The sequence below is a fragment of the Aythya marila genome, assembly GCF_965140915.1.
Source record: "Aythya marila genome assembly, chromosome: 2".
Lineage (NCBI taxonomy): Eukaryota > Metazoa > Chordata > Aves > Anseriformes > Anatidae > Aythya > Aythya marila.
The window spans coordinates 22,895,876-22,916,294 of record NC_139043.1 but is presented as its reverse complement, the minus strand read 5'-3'; the positions used below and the strand labels follow the sequence as shown (position 1 = coordinate 22,916,294).

Genomic DNA, 20,419 nt, shown 5'->3' with positions numbered 1-20,419 from the left:
TGGTTTTTGATCAAGAAATGCCATTCTAATTTCTATGAGGCATGCAAACTATTTCTGAAAGCAATTACTAAGCACAGGTGCCTCTGTTTTGAGGTCCTGCCTGAGCACATGCAGGAGCCTGTTCCTCAGAGCATGGCCACCAGCAGGGAAGGAGATCTGCTCCCAAGCGGGTCACTGGAAATCATTCATCCCGTCTCAAAATCTTCTCTGGAGCATTTGTTCTTGGGTGATATGGAGTGCTGGGCTGCTGTTGGATGCCAAGGCAGGCAGCACAGCACACCTCGGAGGCTCATGGCTGCAGTGAGCAGCACCAGCAGCGTAACAGGGAATCACTGAACCCTTGAATCATTAAGGTTGGAAAATACCTTCAGGATCATCTGGTCCAACCATTCCCCTACCACCGATGTCACCCACTAAACCATGTCCCTAAGCACCATGTCCAACCCTTCCTTGAACACCCCCAGGGACAGTGACTCCGCCACCTCCCTGGGCAACCTGTCCCAGTGCCTAACTACGTGCACCACCTGATCAAATGAAGGGTCTGACACTATTTGGCAGGCCTGTTACTTCACTGTGTAAGGAGCCACCTACATCCTGTTACATGTGATTCAGACAGACTGTCTTATTTTGGCTTATTCTCCTATTTCATTCTCCTTTGATACACCTACTTACTTCCTATATCTTAGTTATTTAAAGCTCTCCTCGTATGACCTCTCATTTTTTTTCAGTCTATAAGATGTCCACCACTACAGGGCCACAGTATTGCTTAGGGCTTTCCAGAACTCATGAATTAAAACTACAAAAAGAGACATTCCAGCAGGTTAGTAACAAAATTAACAATCAAACCATATGGATGAGCTGAAGCTTTATGAGTAATAAAATGCTCTCTAAAAATAACTTTTGCAGTAACATTCCTGTAAAAGATATAACTCATATAAGCACATGAATATGGGAACAATGTTGAGTAAAACTAGGGAGTTGTCCAGAGTTATAACTGTGAAAGGAATTTGAAGTAATTAGACAAATTGGTTTCTTCTCAGAAAATGTATTTAATATGTATCAGAAGTAGAATCTCGGGCTCCATTAGTTTGCAAACCCATGTGTTTGTAACCAGGAGGAACATTTTTTAGTACTAAGAATCCAAGTCTGTGGCTGAAAAGTGTGTTTTGATATTCTTATTGAGAATCAAGTAAATGCTCCATGGTAGTACCTCCAAATTAGCTTATTCCGTAATAAATCAATCAACAAAATTTTATGCTTACAAATCCTGAAAAGAAAAATATAAGGAAAACAGCTTTAAATACTTACCTAGGAAAAATGCAACTCAAATTCTATTCTACTTAATCAAATCAGTTCGATTCACTGATCTATTGAAGTGCATGCTAATTGTGGTAGAGACAGAAATATAACCAATCTTCTCAGTCTCAAGGGCCCATTCTTACCACTGCAAAACATTTACTTCTATACACTAATATCTGGGGGATATTTTTACACATAACTTACGTGTTCCTATTAAGATAAGTCACCTCAAACTGATTATTAAAATTTAAGGGGTCTTAAAACAAAATAGCTAGTTTCAAATATTTAATGATTTTTTAAATTAATATATATATATATTCACTATAAGAAAGCCTGCTATCAGGATACTTTAAATGAAATTTTAAGGTTGTGTAAGAACATCACCTAATTATCATAATCTCAGCAAAGAAGTAAGAGGTGATACTGTGAAAGCAGGTAGCACTAACACTGGGTGGCTCTGGGAAAAGTGATTGTTTAGCACTGCTAACAGCATCTCAAGAGGATAAAACATACCGATAACGTGGCATTTGATGGGGTGGGTGCAAAATGTATATTGTGGTCTGGGGAGATTCCATTTCAACAGTTCACAAAATGTGAAGAGAAAAGCACTTACAGCAATGACGCGTTTGGGATTGGTTCTGCAGTGAGAGTCAGGACAACTGGAACAACTGCAGATTGTTAATCTGTAGGTAATATTTTCTTTGGAGAATATGTAATTTCAGACAGGAAGTTTCCTGTCTTTGCCTCCCTGTAGTACTGAGGTTGATATCTTCTTGTTTTTTGACATGTACTAAAGCTCCTTTACAGCAGATGTTGTAAAAAAAAATAAAAAATAAAAAAAAAAGTATGCTGTGGTACAGGAAGAATTGCAATAAGATGTAAAACCACGAACTAAACAAAATCATCACATATATCCAGTTTTGCTCTGACCTTGGAAACATGCACTGAAGGACCAGGGTTGTTTCTTTTCCCTATTGATGTCTGTAGCTGTGTGATAGGAGTTGTAAAAAGTCTAGCAATTTCATTTTTTCCCAAAAATATTCTGGTGCCAGAATATTAAGACTTCTCCCAATAGCTGAAATTAGCAGCGTTACCAAGAAATCTCAGTCAACGGCACTGAGGCCTTTTTGTGAAGAAAGAGCTATTGGCTTCCTCTTGCTATTACAGCCCTTTTCTGCTCTCTGAAAAGCAGATAATAATTGCCCATCTCAGCAAATCAGACCTCCATGCCGGCCTTTGTCAGCTACCAGGAAATGGCTCGGCATTCAGATGAAGAGGAAATAATGCCGTTCTTCCGACATACGTCAGCCAGAGATGCAGAGATCCCTTTCTGCTCTAAAATTGAAACTGGCCAGGTAGGGTCTGGGAGAAAATTCGGCTAAGTATCTTCTAACCATGAGACAATGCCATCCCAGTGACACTCCTCCTAGCTACACACTTGGACACTCACATGGTACCCAACAGCCATCTTACGTTACTGCAGAGAGAAGTTCAAGTGCTTTGCTTCCACAGGACACGCAGCCATTCTACATGCTATAGAGGGTATTTTGAGCAAGTTTGCTGATGACACCAAACTTGGAGGAGTTGTGGACTCAAATGAGGGCGTAAAGGCCTTACAGAGGGATCTGGACAGGTTGGAGAGCTGGGCAATCACCAACCGCATGAAGTTCAATAAGAGCAAGTGCCGGGTCCTGCACCTGGGACGGGGAAACCCTGGCTGCATGTACAGACTGGGCGATGAGACACTGGAGAGCAGCCTAGAAGAGAGGGATCTGGGGGTCGTGGTAGACAGCAAGTTGAATATGAGCCAGCAATGTGCCCTGGCAGCCAGGAGGGCCAATCGTGTCCTGGGGTGCATCAAGCACGGCATCGCTAGTAGGTTAAGGGAGGTGATTGTCCCACTCTACTCTGCGCTGGTGCGGCCTCACCTCGAGTACTGTGTGCAGTTCTGGGCACCACAGTATAAAAAGGACATGAAACTGTTGGAAAGTGTCCAGAGGAGGGCTACGAAGATGGTGAAAGGCCTTGAGGGGAAGACGTACGAGGAACGGCTGAGGTCACTGGGCCTGTTCAGCCTGGAGAAGAGGAGGCTGAGGGGAGACCTCATCACAGTCTACAACTTCCTCGTAAGGGGTTGTCAAGAGGCAGGAGACCTTTTCTCCATTAACACTAGTGACAGGACTCGCGGGAACGGGGTTAAGCTGAGGCAGGGGAAATTTAGGCTGGACCTCAGGAGGGGGTTCTTCACAGAGAGGGTGGTTGCACACTGGAACAGGCTCCCCAGGGAAGTGGTCACTGCACCGAGCCTGTCTGAATTTAAGAAGAGATTGGACTGTGAACTTAGGCACATGGTCTGAACTTTTGGGTAGACCTGTGCGGTGTCAAGAGTTGGACTTGATGATCCTTAAGGGTCCCTTCCAACTCAGGATATTCTATGATTCTATGATTCTATGCTGTGGTTAGCACGAGGCAAAACAAATTCTCTGCCAGTGCCCTTGGGACTTGGTCGTCCATTGGTGATTTGCAAGAGCAATATGGAAAATACAGATATTTAATAAGAACTGCATCAGTTTGGGAAGCTAAAAATGGAATAGAATTCTACAAAATAAATAAATAAATAAATAAATAAATAAATAAATAAATAAATAAATAAATAAATTGAATGACCCCATAGCAGGATCAATTAAAACAAATGAATCATTATGACAGTGGTCAGTTTATGACTTAATCTTGATCTTCATGCTTAAATTGGATAATTACAGGAAAATCCTGAATTAGATTTATATTGTCTTGTGAACTGCTACAGCTCACTGCCAACCAGCTTGCAGCCTTTATGTCCATGTCAGTCTGAGTTTCCCTGCAGTCTGTTTGAGGAGTTAGAGTGGCAAAGATACTGAAAGCATGGAAAGGCAGAGATGTTAACGATGCAAGTAAAGTCTGCCCCCGTTTTTATCCTTTAAGATAGATTGTCCCTTCCAAAAGAGGCACCAGCTGTTGAGTAAACACCAAAGAGACTGAAAAAAGCATTAACACATATTCACAAAAAAAATGAAAATAAGTGAAGAACCGCCACTGCAGTCAGTGATGGCAGAGGTTCACTCTTGTCTGCAGTTTCAGTGAAGAAAGTACTTGCTGACCATACACTGACAGCACTTGTTATTCACTGCAGAGACACTGTGACCTTCCCGGGGGAGGAAAATTAAGGATGCTCATTCATCTGCTTTCAAATAACACCTGACATCAGATCTTCAAAGTATGCATTTTTTTTCTGCAATTAGGAGAGTTGCTTGCCATTAAAACTCATGCTACACTCAGACACTGACCCTAAAATTAATAACTTCCTCCTTCCAGCATTTTCCTATTTTAATACCCATTAATCCAAAGGAAAGGAGACTGCTGGTCTAGATCAGATCCTACTAACACAGCTCCCTCTGCCTTTGCAGCAGAAAGCTCCCAAAAGGCCAGCTAACGACTCTGGTGCTCTTCTCTGAAGTGCCAGATAACGATTAGCTTTTTAAAGAGCTACCCGTTGTGGGGTACAAGTTTTAAAACTGCTTCCTTAGTCATCACTTAGATCTATTTACGAATTATTGATGCTTGTACAAGTTTTAACCCGGTAATAACTAAGTGCATGGAAAACATCAACAGGAGAAGAAATTGCACACCTTTATAACTGACCTCTATGACCAAAAATGACTCATTATGGGTAGGTTTCTGTCTGTACGAAGGAAAGACAACATGGTCCATTGGCTTGTGTTGTTCCAATGGGCAGTGTAACTGCATGGAGAGAAAAATCTCTTTTAATTGTCATGTTTTGCAGCAAAGGATTGGGCCTGCTGGCATGGCCGTGTTGTTGTGCAGCATGTTCTTCCTCAGAGTAGGTCTCTGGATTCAGCTAAGTGCACTGTAGACTCTGGAAAGCCAACTGCTCTGAAAATGTAAGCGGTGTCCACCTTTTGTAGGAAAACAGATACCAGGTGTATCCACACAACACAGAAGCAAAAGGTAGCAGTGACATCAGCTTATAACTCTATTTCTGGTTTTGAAAATCAGAAATCTGAATTCTGAAATTAGAGATAAAGCATCACCGCTTCCAAGGCTTCTCCACAAAATGCCTATGCCTAAAGACTGCTGGCAGCACTCTTGAACATACGCACACGTGTACATGATGGGGTACCACATGCAGGCAGCTCACTCCAGCTGCTGTTGGTGATTCACGGTGGGCGCCCTCAGCAGATGGCACACGCTATAAGCCCAACATCCCAGCTCTGAGGCCAAATGAGGCTCATGTTTACTGCCCAGTTGCTATGCGAGAAGATGCTCCACGAATGTAGCTGCAGGGTGTGGATGGAGAGCTCATGTCAGCACAACGCCATCTGGTCAGGGAGCTGCCTTGGCATCTGCTTGCGAAACAGCCTCTTGACTTGCCTTGTCTCAGTGTAAGAAAAAATGCTTTTAATTAACACCTGCTGCATGCAGATGAGCTAAAGGAGAACAGAGTTGGTTACCTCTTCCTCCCTACTCTGTTATCTTTAAGTCAGTTCTTGTAGCAGTGCCCAGTTCCTCTGAGCATGTAAATCCTTTTAATGACAGCCACTTTACCCCATTTATGTGTTCTTATACATGGGGAAAAGGGAACAAATGCTCAAAGGGACTATACAAAAAATCTTTATAATCCACCAATACTAATCTTTCACAATAGTTTAATAGCCAATGCTGCGTCTGAAGCCAAATTATATGCATGTGATGTGCAAGGTTACTATAAACACAACAAAGCAGGTGAAAAGATGAGATGCTGGTATGCACCTACATGGATACCTACCAGTCAGAACATGGTAAAGTACTGAGTAAAATGGAGAAAAATATTAATCAGATTTCCTTACTGGCCCTTCATTATTCCTGAACGACAGAAACTTATCTTTAAGTGAGAATTCACAGAGCTTGAGACTGCCTAGAACCATTAATCTTGAGTATATAATACAGTGCCAGTTCAGTATCTATAGGGAAAAACAGATGTGTCTAAATAGGACTATATGCAGAAGTCAACATCAAGTAAGTAAAAACATCAAGCTAAAGTACACTGAAGTATTGCGTGGAAGTGCTCTTTCAGAAGTACAGCAGCTTCAGTTTGCTCCGTTTAATTTTCCCTCAAGGGGATTAAGTTAAACCCAAAAAGGAAATGTTTGTTGTTTTTTTGTTGTTGTTGTTGTTGTTGTTTTTCAGAAGAGCATCTACAAAAGGATTTAATGTTATTTAATGCTATTGCAGTAGTTAATTTCCATTAGCTAAATTCAGTCTTTGCATGGATTGAGTTTACAGAACACTTGGTTCATGCCACTCTGCCCATGTATGCTATACGATGTAACTAGAAAAAATATAAATCTTGAGGTACAAAAAGTCTGGCAGGACTTTTCTGTGATTTCAAGCACTGGATTGCTCCCTTCCCTCTAAGGTGTGTGAAAACCGTAGTGGAGAACACTCACAGAATCACGGAATGGCTTCGGTTGGAAGGGATGTTAAAGATCATCCAGTTCCAACCCCCTGCCATGGGCAGGGACACCTCCCACCAGACCAGGTTGCCCAAAGCCCCATCCAGCCTGGCCTTCAACACCTCCAGGGATGCAGCATCCACAGCTTCTCTGGGCAGCCTGTGCCAGGGCCTCACCACCCTCTGAGTGAAGAATTTCTTCTTAATATCTAATCTAAACCTGCCCTTTTTATTTTAAAGTCATTATCCCTTGTCTTATCCCTACACTCCCTGACAAAGAGTCCCTCCCCAGCTTTCCTTGTAGGCCCCCTTTAGGTACTGGCAGGCCACTGTAAGGTCTCCCCAGAGCCTTCTCTTCTCCAGGCTGAACAACCCCAGCTCCCTCAGCCTGTCTTCACAGGAGAGCTGCTCCAGCCCCTTGATCATCTTTGTAGACCTCCTCTGGACTCATTTTATTACATCGATGTCCTTGTGCTGGGGGCTCCAGAGATGAACGCAGCACTCCAGGTGGGGTCTCATGAGAGCAGAGCAGAGGGGGAGAATCTCCTCCTTCAACCTGCTGGCAACGCTGCTTTTGATGCAGCCCAGGATACTGTTGGCTTTCTGGGCACGCAAGAGGTGCTTCGTTGTGGTCACTAAGTCCCCCCAGTTTTCACTTCAGCAGAACCAGGACTCATCACTGGGGTCTGCATCTACAATAGGATGTGCATTTTAAGCTCTTGAAGGCTTTGACATTCTGACATTTTTTCCCCTTCAGAACTAGCTTAAAACACTGGATTTATTTTTTTATGTCATAAAAGGAAGGAAGACAATATAATTAAACCTGTAAGATTGTACATGAGTCATGATCTGAGATTCATTCCAGTGTAGTATATTTAAAAACATGGCCTGAGAAAGGCTCCTAATACTGAAAGCTGTTACTTTTAATTTCCTCCTTCACAGTAGCAGGATGTATTACGAGCAAAAAGTGAGCTAGTAATAGCAAGGAGATAAATGTATAGATATAAGACAAATGTTAATGCCAATGTACATTAAAAGCACCAGCCTGCAGGACCATTAAGTCAGGCAAATGCATTATATGAGATGACTGATTATCTTGCCCTGGTATCCCACAGGGGATACTGTATTTTACTGAAACCCAGAGGAATTGTCTCCATAATTCAAATAATGCTAAAACAGGAAAGTAAGATACTCCTCAATGCCTCTTGATTCACTATGGCAGCATGATACTGCTGGAAAAAAGTATGTCCAGAGCAACTGAAAATGCACAGGCATTTTAAAAGTTTGTCAGCACTTCATCATGGCACACGTGATAGCATTAATTCTATCCAAAATCTACTGGAAATAATTTGACTCTGTAATAGGAAAGTAATACTTTCTGGGATCACAGTTCACTTTGCCATGGCAGCATCCTTTAAGTTGTAAACTATGTAGTCATTCTGTGCTCTGCTATTTACAGTCTACCATCTTAAGCAAAAAAAATCCTATGATTAGTCCCTAAGTGAAAGAAGTTGCCATTTGTTCTATCAAATTTCATCCCATTTTTACTTACTCCTTTGGTCAAAGACAGCCAAGTTCTCCATCTGATCCTTCTGTGCATTGTATTGCTTCCCAATATTGTACTGCTAGCAATTTTCATTAACATGCCCACACCTTTTTTACCTAGATCATTAATGAAAATTTTCAATGAGTGCAGTACAGAGATTGACCTTGCAGGAACCCCCTACTAAACTGTGTCAGACTCCTAGACTCCCTGTCAGCTCCTCTTTGGCTTGTTTATTGCTATCACTAAAAAGTAGATTATGGCCTAGATTTATTAATAATTAGCCATGAGGCAAGCAGAGCTCTGTAGAGGGAATGAGGGAGACAGGAGCTCTGATGATGCTGTGGGCACCTTTATTCAAAATCTTCTATCAAGTGACTTTTCTGTTACTAACAGCTTCCTTGGTCTCTGGACACAGCCAAAAAAGCCCTGCCAGAAATAGGCATATATAATTCCTGCATTATTTACAATTTGTTCCTTTTTAGATTCTTTTCTCCCCCAGGGCTGCATCACCAGGTTGTGCAAGTGCGGGGTGTGCACACAGCTCCCCGCTAGCCCCGGGCTGCAGGCTCCTGGGGCAGAGCCTCACCATATTCCCTCCTCTCACATCAGCTGGGTTGGCACTCAGGTTTTCAGGAACATTACGGAATCTCTGCCAGGAAAGCCTGTTTAGCATACAGGCTTTTCTGTCGAGTTGAAACTCCTTCCTCTCTGGCTAGGAAATGGAAAGTTATCACTATACATATGCAAAAATCACCAGATTCCTCTGCAGAGCTCAGACAGTGGATGCCACTAAATCTGGAAACTGCTGGTGGAAGAGCTTTACTATCAAGTTGGAAACAAACTAGTTAATAATAAAACTTACCTGCTCACAGACTAGTTGTATATTCTGGCTGCACTGTTTGCAATAATTTGTTATTGTGACCTTATGGTCAGGCAGTGCCTGTAGTGATACAGTGAAATGTCTGAACGGTATTTAGGATAAGGTCTCCCAAAACACATGTGTTGAGATGTGACAGCACAGATGTTGCCCTTGGCCAATGGACTGCACCTCAACACCTCTATCAGAGCAGGTTTGAAGGAAAGAGTTTTGAATTTTAAAATAAAAAGTCATGTCAATGGTCCCCAGCCTTCTCTGGCTTTTCCAGATTTTAATATTTTGCTCCCTTCTGGATCTTTTTCCTTAAAATTGCATTTAAATAGCCTTCCGAATATATATCATGGCACACTGAAGCTGAGACTTTAATCACAGTAAGTCAGCCAAGAGCAATAATTTTCCCCTCTTGTTCATAGGCATTAAAATAGCTACAGGAACAGGAATCTTCTGTGTGCCAGGAACCAAACATTGGGCAGTGCCCAGCACCATGGGCACAACCAAACAGGATGCTGAAATCCTAAGTCACAAGGCAAGTTTGTCCAAAGCCTCTCTGTCAAGACTACCACAGAGAAAAATAGTACCTGGCACTATCACTCCACTTAAGTTGTTTGACACTATCATGATTATGAACATGCTGTGAAGGAGAAGCAAAAGGCAATGTTGCTTCATGCTTTGAGCATACCTGCTATAATTTTGTGCCTGGGACACACAGCCTGTGTTTATACCACCACATTTATGAATTTTAGGATTACCTATGACATACAGTTCCTTGTGGTTGTATTGAAACGTCATCAAAAATACATGGTGTTTATCTATTACAACTCTACCCATGCAAGTGCTCTTACTGGGATCTGAATTATTTTCATTGCTTAATTGTTTCAGGAAGCAATTTTCCAAGAATTTTTATAGAATTGTCATATGTTATAATCTCCAAAGAAGAAAATTGAAACATTTTTTATTTAGAAAATGTCACTGAAGAAGAGATACTAGTTGTTCCTTCTCAGGGGGAACCATCCAGCACTGTGAGTTACTCAGCACTATAGCTGGTTTTTGCCTTTCATCTCACTGACAGCATCAGCGACAGAATGATAACCCGAAAACAGAGAGAGATAAAAGGACACAGAGATATACTGCAGCAACATAAAGCATACACAAGCCGAGTATTTATGTGCTGTGAGCATAGGATGATCTGGACTGACACAAAAAGGAATAAGGCAATGCATGAAGGGTTTTTCTCTTTCTTATTAATTGATTATTCTCTTTGCTACCAAAAGGAATTTAGGACAATACTGCTGCTTTCCTAAGATGCTAGAGAAATGATCTAAAGTAAAAAGGGGGGAAACACTGAAATAATTCAAAGATCTATCTCCTTTTGTTTTTCTTAAGCATTGCATCTTGTTACTGGTTTAATAAGAATGTCTCAGGTGCTGCCAAACTGTGCCAAATCAACAAGGACATCTTTCAGAGAAGCCTCTCTTCTGCAGCTGATAAATACTGGCACCCTGCAAAAACATGTACATGTTCCACCCTCACAGTGACCCAATTTATTAGCGAGTTATGCTGCAATCAAATGTAATTCAACTTTCTCTTGTAAATAAAAAGGTGCCTTAAACTGAGAACTCTCCTCCTTATAAAAATCCCTTTGCTCATTCAAAGCGGCATTTTAAATTTTATGAATGTTTCTTTCCTTCTCTGCTCTCCTCTTCCCTCTGAAGCACCCTAAGTAAAGGCAGATCTGTACACATTCTGCCACACAGGAACTTTTACTGGAGGGTTGGAGAGGGGGAGGAGTGGTAAAAGTAGTTGTCAATGCTACATCTCGTATGAGACAATGCAGGCATCTGCTTCCTGGACACCTCCATGCTTGTAGCATTCCCAAAGTGCTGCGTGTACGTACGGCTGCTTTCCCCCAGCCATTCAAAGCTCCTGGCTTTTCCCATATTTCCCAGACTGAAGAGCAGCCCCTTGAAGCAATGATAGAAACCTGCCTCCCTTCCGAAATACCTCTTCTCCTGCTAAAGAATAGGCTGAAAAACACACTGCCTTTTCTTTCTGTGCCTTAATTATGTTTCACTCTTTCACTGGCTATTTTTAAGTAAGTATCTAAGCAATCTGCACCATCCCTAAGATTTAGCATAATAATTACTTATGTTTTGCCTGGTGTGTATTATAAGCACCAATTTAAAGTTTGTTTTACTGGTTACTGTAAACAGTTGCCAGAGAAATTGAGGGTGCTAAATCATGAGCACGAAAAATCCTTGTATTTGCAGGAGGATTTTCAAAACATTTGATCTAAAACCAGAGCTCAGTTTCTCAAATGCCAAAGAGAAACTGCTGGGACTTTTGACTTTGTTCAAAGGACCAACAGAGCACTTACAGGTGCTCTAAAAAGTACCGGCTAGTCAGAGGCAGACAGATTCATTTTTTAACAGCAATTGGGTACTGAGCTTAGTCTCACTTGGTGTCTGACATCAAAATGTACTTAGCAGCCTGCACTCTTGTGAAAATCTTCTGATACCTGCACTTTTCTGAATATTTGGCACTGATTATGGCCAGCAGGTTCTTCTGGACATTTTGATACACAGCAGCTGCTTTTCTCTCCGCTGATCCAGGATGTTCAATTGTTGCAAAATGAGAAAAAATAAATAAAATTAAAAATATATACATTTAAAAAATGATGCCCTCCTTCTTGGACTACTGTCTGAAGAACTCGTGGTGCAATGGGTGAGGGAACAGCAAAGCCCCGTTGCATGTCCCTGCCCACAGCGCAGAAGGCACAGGCAGAGCACGGGTAGGAGGAAATGTGACACCAATTGGAAACGATCCCCTTTAATTAAACCGACCCCCCATTTAATTAAATGTATTAAAATAAGGTTTAGTAGCACTAAGGGAGGTGGTTAAAAGCTGAAGTTAGGTGGTGACCCTGCCCAGTGGCTAATTGAAGGGGAGACAATCTCTGGGACCCCGGAGACTGGGAGGTGCTTTGCCCAGAAAACTTTTATGACCTTTCCCTGAAAGGCTTGACCCTGCGTCCCTTCCCCATGCAACTAAATGGTACTTCAATGAGAGGAGCCACTGATTTCAAATATTGCCTTGCTTGAATCATCAGAAGCAGATTTGTCCTAATTCAGTGATGGCACTTGGAAAGTTTAACTTTGCTAACTTTCACATATACTTTAGTGCAGACAAATGGATTGTTCTGTTCGTATAAATACCAGCTATTACCTTTATTTCTGCTTTGACTCATATTCTGAATGTGAGTCAAGACTTCTTGATTGCTGAGCACAACTTTCTGAAAAATGATTCTTTGTAAATTAATGGAACATGTATGTGTGTGCCTCAGTCTGAAAATGTATTCAGGCTATTATCAGAGACAAAAAGTAAGCAGATTACAGGCTTACAAACATTAGCAAGGGACAAACCAAAGGAAATATATATTCAGATATTCAGTGTCTAAAGGATTTAGACATTTTGTCTGATTTCACTTCTGCTTTCTCATTATAAAGGTTAGCTAATTTGTTTCAGGTACTTACCTTATCTTAGAGTCAGTGAAAAAAAAAAAAAAAAAGTTTTCTAAATAAAATGTAAACTTCAAATTAAATTGGCTTGATAGGCAAATTCAAAGAGCTTTAATTATGCTCAGTATGCATTACTTTCATATGCATTTTATGTAATCTACAGCAATTTTATATCTTGCTTCTACATAGTGCTGTCATAACAATTAGAAGATCCTCGGGGAAATTCTCCCATGTTGTATTCAGATAACAAAAGCATTCTTGCAAAGGCAGTGGGACAGCATGTAGAAGACAACTGCAAGCAACAGGACTTTGTAGCCATCATCCACAAATGTCCAGAGAAAGAAACCCACAATTTCAGACAGTGAGCAGCCATTAGAAAATTCTACACAATAAATCTTGCTAGTCCCAAAATTATGAAGAAACTCATTACAAACAACAAACCCAGGTTTTTCATTAGTACAGTGAGAAAATGTTAGTTAACAAAATAGAGGAATTTTCTTCAAGAGGTATCAGAAGTAAAGTATATTTACTAGCAAAAAGAACTACCACGTATTCATTTTTCATGGATAACATTTTGATATAAACATTAATGTACTAATTTTTGCTTATTTTAAAAAGCTGAGAACTTAGAAGACGTGAAATGTGCTTGCCTCAGAAGAGGCAAACAAAATGCCTGAAAAAAAAAAAAACAGTTTTCTCTCCTAAGAAAATAAGTGAGTTTACATTAACATCAAGGGCAAAGCAAATAAAAAAGGCAAAGCATTAAAAGGAAATTCTTACTTTAACTTCCACTGCCTTTCCACCTTGCTCGATATGCCTCTCAAGATATTCAGAAGACAGCAGATCACTGCAAGAATAAGAAAAAAGAACCATAAACCTCATGAATGTGTTCTTGCACAGTCTCTCAGCAAGCACTGATTAAACATTTACATTTGAAAAGGGCAAAAACTGCAGGATACTCCTCCTAAAATGTTCTTAAAAATCACGGAAACAACCACCTCCAATGGAGTAACACAGTGCATGGTATACATTGATTTTTAATACCAGTAGGCAGGACGAGGAAATAGAGGGTATTTTCCTTTATGGAATGTTCAAAACCAGCACCTGACAATGGTTTTAATTCAAGAGACTTTTCTACTTGCTGCTTAAAGAGAATAGTAAGGAAATTAAATGGGGGAGGGAAAAAGAAAAAAAACAGAGGAGGATGAGAAACCATTTGCAGTCACTATTACAGCAGGCTGCATCTGAGGAAAAATGGCAGCTGCCTCCAGCAGACTCCCAAGGACACAACAGCCCAACAATAAAATGACCAAAAAGCCTCCTAAAAGTGTAGGCAGGATCACACAAAATCGGTAGATGAAGCCACCAGCCGCAGATGCACAGCAGCACAGGCTCACAGCCAGCTGAGCTCAGCGGTAAGTGCTAAGGTGGGCGTCTGGTGCCAGGCTGTCCTGCACGGCACCCGCTCCTTTGGGCCCGTTCTCTCAGGGAGCCCTGCGGCTTTCATGACACCAGAAGAAAATTAGCTGGGAAACAACAAACCCAGCCACAAAAGTACACAAGGCTTTGGAGTAATAAAGTGAAAAAAATAATTAGACCTGAGGCAAATGTATATAAGCAAAATGCACATGGTATTTACCAAGACGCTTCATGCTACACCAGTCAGATCCTCTCCCTCATAAATTATTTTCTAGGCAAACAAATCTTCTACATCAGAATTCCACTGAAAACTTTCAGAATATTCACGATTTTACCTAGATGAAGTTTACATAATGACCTGATATTCTCCCACATAAGAGGTGACTGAACTGGAAAATAGAAAGTGGTAAAGAAAGGATGACACCAGGGGGTAGGGGGAGGGGAAGTCCCATAGTCCCATAGGGACACATCCCTGTGGAACATGAGGCTATGAGCACAAACTTTCTCTACAAAAGAGGCAAATTTGCATGTTGCTCTTTCAAACAAAAAATACACCTGGGGTGAACCAATCTGCTGAGGGAGGGAAAAGAACAATAATAACCTGGGCACAAAAATCAGGAGAGCTCTAATGAAACATGCTGATAACGCCAAGTTGGAAAGAAGAACATGACTGAAAAAAACTCCCACAGGAAAGAGTTGGATGGTGTTTGGGACTGGATATTAGAGGTAGGATCAAATTCAATTGAACAAACAGCAAATTTATGCACTTAAGGGCTAGAGGGAATTTATATTACGTTGTTTTGGAGGGCCTGGTTTATAAAGGAAGAGAGACGTGACCGCACTTGTCTCTGGCAAAATGATTTGCCAGATCAATAGGATGTCTTCCTGAAAAACACAACTGTCATCCCAGAATACATGAAAGAAGACGTATTTCCAGTCAAAGCGAGGTAAGATTAATATTACTCATTCTTCCAAATACTGTGGGCAGGTCCTGGACAACTTTGTTCAGAAAGCTCAGTTACCTGGAAGCAAATAGAGGCTCCTGGGGTAACTGGGGAATGGAAAGCTGCTGAAGTCTACCAAAAACTTGGATTGTGAGGGGATCCAAATGCTCCAGGATTTATAAACTGATGTGTAAAGGTAGCTAATTAAGCTCTAGAAAAGGCTGGCACAAACTTAAATGGACTTAGAATATCAATGAGTAAATGGAGAGTGGCTGTTAAAATAAAGGCTTCGTATCCAAGTGCAAGCAACAGAGGCAACAAAAAGAGGGATGCTAATAAAGTTCTGAATGGGAGCATCCATGGGATAACTGTCCATGGAGGTGGGGTCCATCAGTCACAGTTGGGTGAGTTCACAGCTGGCTGCTGCTTGAGAGTAGGAAGTCCCCAGGCCCCCTCATCAGCAAGCCTTGAACCCACCTTGTGTCAGCACAAGCACTCATCAAAGTGCTTGGTGTCAGAACTAACACTCATCAAAATACTCTTGGTGTCAGTACTGGCATTCATCAAAGAGCACTTGGGAGGATTCAACAACCCCATGTTTTTGCTGCGCTAGGTAATTCGTGTCCCTTGTGAAGAAGTATGATGAGCTCCAGAGCTTATGCAGGGGAGGGAAAGCATCTGAGCAGCTGTAAATAGGGGAGGAAGAAAGGGTGAGTGACTCCTTTAGCTACTGCAGTACTGGCACAGACGGCTGCCCCCAGATTTGCCCTCCAAGACCCCCTTAATTCTGGCCAGGCCCATACACCTCTATTGAAACTAAAGAGCTGCTGGTGAGTGACCCATTATTGAGGAACATAGAGATGCTGTTGCTTGAGTTACTGATTACAATCGTTTGGATTACATTCACTCTCAGAAGTGAATGTTAAATATATATATATTTTTAAAGATATTGCTATCAATGTTTTTATGTTCTTGAGGATCATGTGTTATGTTCTTGAAGATCTGGAAATCATGTTCAGCATGAAAAAACAAACAGTGATCGTTCTCTGCCTTGTGCAATGCAAGAATGAGGAGGCAACAGAAGAGGTCAGCAAGTTCAAACCTAGTGAAAGGAGACCTTTTTTAAGTACAGTCCCTAGTTACAAAGTGGAGCCTCTTGCCACAGGAAGCCATGAAGTCTGTACTGGTTCAAGGTTGAAATGGACAAGTCAATGGAAGCAACTGAGGGCAGCTAAACACAAAAGTTGTGTCTGACTTGGAGAGTCTTTGAGTCCTGGAAAAGTGCTCTGGAGAAGCTTCTGCCTCAACATTTGACTTAGGCTACTGTGCCAGGACAGCTGGCCCCTCTGGCCTGGGCTGCTCTGCCTGTGTCCCAGCAGGGTCCCATTTCTCCTCAGGTCTGTGTAGGGTCCCCCAGTGTCCAGCTCCAGGGTCACCAGCAGTCAAAGCTCATGTCCCAGCCACCATGCCTTGGATGGACATACACAGGCCATTCAAGCAGTCTTTAGTTTCAAAGTAGGCCAAGACCTTGATACCTAAAGAGGTCCATTTCATCCTCATGCACAGCCTACTTTGGGGCAGAAGTAAAAGGAGGGACAAAAGGCTGGCAGGGGACCCACTGGCAGCCTCCCTCTTCTCAAGGTTCATCACGAGTGCCTTGGTTCCCAAAATGAGCCAGGCTGGAGGGGAAATACCATCAGGTCACCGATCAGCACAGATCCGGGGAATAAAGCCCAGAGCTTACAGACAGATGTCAGGTCTGAATTTTAAGATATTTTTAAAACATACCCTAAAAAACATGGCAGACAGGATACATGCAGGAATATGTTACTAGTAGGAAAAGCCACAAATTATGCCATGCTATGCTATTTTATTGTTATTATGACTCACTACATGGAAAGTATCATGAAAAAAACACAACACTCTCAGATCCAACAGTGCAATCTGTGCTATTGCAAACTAAGACACAATCTAATAATTATACACAATCTTAGAAATTTATGCCAAAAGATATGCTTCTCTCATGAAATCACCTCATATGTGGTAATGTTTTGTCTCCAGTAACAGTGAAGTGTGTAACTGTATAATTTCGGTGAAAGCCACTACCTCAAAACAAACAAAAATGCTATAGGTAAACACTTGACTAAAATACAATGAATATTGTTTAAGCAACATAAGACAATGAGCATTCAGCAATAAAATAATGTGCATTTCAACAGAGAATCATGCAACGCTTTCCTATGGTAGAGATGAAATCAGAATAGGTTAACTTGCCTGCCAATCTATCCTAAAAGCCATCTCTGTCAGTTTAGGTATTAGTTTTTGCATCAATTGTAAAGAAAATCTGCATGTGAGAATGTTAAAAAATAATAATAATAATCTTAGAAATACTAGGGACATAGAATATTGTGAAAAAAACATCTACACTACAAAAGAAAATACTACAAATACTACAGAATGAGATTTTCAGATGCATATACTGAAGCATTGAGACAAATTCTTTGAAAAGGAAAGGCAAAACCTGCATATGTTAAGATCTAAAAATAAAACATTTCACAGGAAAGAAGCACATGTGATCCGTGCCTTTTACAAGGAAAAAAAAAACAGTTGTGCTAATAATAGAATAATAGCAATTCTGCTTTTAGAATTCTGATATTTTAAAAATGTACACAAGCAGTGTAACTAGTTTTGTTTACAGCAACAGCATTTTTGGAGCATCATCCTAAGTCACAACCACATCAATCACACAGACCCAACAGCATGAGGGCCAGAACAACAACAACAACAAAAAAAAAGAGCAAGCTCCTCCATTCTCTTCCAACTCTCTAAAATTGTCACAATAACAGTACACAAGAGGAGGCAGCCTGGGGGATGTTCTTAAAGAGAATGGCCCCAATTAAGGAAAGTATCCTTATCCATGACCACACATATACACGTGCTTAAATTCTACTTTGAATTAACTTGAATTAACTATGACATTTGGATACAAGGCTTACGAAGCCAAAGCCAGGACCAAAATTCCAGAAAAACAGATGAACTTTGGAAATATAGAAGTTGGCCAGCAGAAAGAGGCTGTTCCAGGCAGACGAAAAAAGAGGGAAAAAAAAATGTGGTGGCAAGAGAATAGAGGACAGAAAAAAGTGAGTATTTAAAGAAATAGAAAAAGCAGTATTTAAAGAAATAAAAAAAAAACAATTGAGAACTTGAATCTTCTTTCAACTTGAAAGAAGAAGAAAGAGGCCATAAAAGACTTTGGAAAAGGCAACAGGTTTGTATTTGAATACAGAATGGATGAAAAAGGCAATTGCCAGCTTCTGAACAAAAATTAACTCTCCATATTTAAGAGACTATGAAGATGGAGTGCCTAAAATTTATGGGGGAGGAAGGGCAGAGCAGAAATGATGGGGAGCTCTTTAGAGACCACAGGAAGAATTACAAACTTAAGAAAGGTAGAAATAAAGGGAGTTAAAAATCACAGTACTAAAATACAACTTTGTTGGCACATCAGTGTTATAATTGAGAGGATTGACTGCCTTCGTGATATCTGATACTGCTGCTGTGTCTTATGAGACATCTGGGGAATTCTTTATCATTTTTTCTGTCTGTTCACTCTGATTTCTGTCTCCGCAACTCTCGGTTATGTACACCTGAAATTTCAGATTACATATGGTGTCAGAAAAGGACATCAAATGAGAGATCAGAGCTGAGATGCATTACTGAAAAGTAAGATAGAGTTTTAGCTGAAATCAGCAGAAAGGTCTAGATGGGTCGAACTCTGGTAGGAAAGTGTAAACAGACAAATGGAGACATTCAGGAGAAAATAATGGGTTCAGGGAAATGATGGAGACATTGATAAGAGAAAGATACCATATCAACTGCACAATTAGTGATAACCCGTGTTGCAGGACAAGCTGTCAGAAGGGAGCCTCCTACTCAAGAGGGCTGCAGTAAAAGCAACGAGCACTCAAACGAAATATTTTCCCTGAGTTGTGTACATCCTTTACCAAGCAAATTAGAAAGGTCTAAATTATAACTCAGTTGTCTAAGGGGAAGTTTAGCACTTATATAAAATATTGTTGTAAAAGATGGGAAACTACCCAGTATGTTGCTTTCAGAAAAGTGCTGAAAAACTCCTTTTATCAGCAAGACTCATAGATATGTAAGGAATGACTATGGAAGGTAATTTTTTAGAAGAGCAGGTTGATTGTTTAGAAGGCAGGTTGATTATTATTATGAAACAAGGACTAAGAAAGTGGAAAAGCAGATGAGAGGGAACAGAAGGGATGTTTCTGCCTGCCAGTCAGTAAGAGTAAGAGGGACTAGGTGCATTACCTGGCATTACACTATGGTCCTAATACAATTTCACTATCAGCAATGAGACAACAACAACAACAACAACAACAACAACAAAAGAGAGAGGAAAAAAAAAAAAAACAGCATGATAAACTCAAGAAAACCGGTTGGCTGGCAGATTTCTGCATCTGACTAGCTAGTGCATGTTAATTCTCCTTTATCCTCAGGACGACCCAAACACCTTCTCTCTGCTCATTCATGATCTTCCCCTGCACTTCAGGGGGCATTAGCTGTGTCCATACCGCACAAATGTATCTGCTTCAGTAGCCATGGCTCTAACACTTTCATACAGGGAAAAACTTCCCCTCAAAAGAATTCCTGAATTTCTGTTCATGTGGGTAGTTAATGTAATCATTGTAGCTGTTAAATTTGCCAAATGTGCACCAACATTAGTTAGCTTCTCTTAGATTTCACTTTGCCTATGTGATGACTGGAAAAAAAAAAAAAAAAAAAAAAAAAAAAAAACAATTGAGAAAAGCAGTGCCGGTTCATGCCTGCACAAACTGAAGCTTCTCTTAAAAAATACATATATGTATATATTCTCACTGTGCTTTTCTGTTCTTGCTGCTAACAAGTAAGGGAGAAAGAAGTAATTTCATAACATTTCTACTTTTACTGACTACTAAAGACTTTCTCTAAAAAGAAATTGCAAACTTATAAATGTCCTCAAGGGATTATACACAAATGCTGAGTTGTACCAATCTCAATCCTTTCCTGGAGCTTAATTTCACATTTCAATAACAATGATGCAAAGCATGAATCTCTGATGAAGTTTCTTCCAAATAATAACATTTGCTCAAATTCTTCCTTTATGGGACTTCTCTCTAAGACCTCTAATTCCATTTGACTTAAAAATGCACTTAATCCCTTTATCCATTAACAGCCAATTTGCCTGCAGGACACTACATTAACTGCCCGGCATCCTCCTGGAGACACCAAAGTGCAGAGCAAGGCTGCAGCCCCGCACAGGGCCTCCAC

At 40.8% G+C, this 20,419-nt stretch overlaps 1 protein-coding gene across 1 annotated transcript in view; it reads right to left on the bottom strand.

The window, feature by feature from the left end:
- The window catches only part of ADAM22 (ADAM metallopeptidase domain 22), a gene marked incomplete at both ends in the record, with an annotated part of 134,610 nt that overhangs the window by 58,013 nt on the left and 56,178 nt on the right, over nt 1–20,419 (bottom strand). The window contains one exon of the mRNA XM_082753211.1: nt 13,506–13,572. Within this exon, the coding sequence (XP_082609337.1) occupies nt 13,506–13,572 (67 nt within the window). The remainder of the gene's footprint in view (nt 1–13,505; nt 13,573–20,419) is intronic.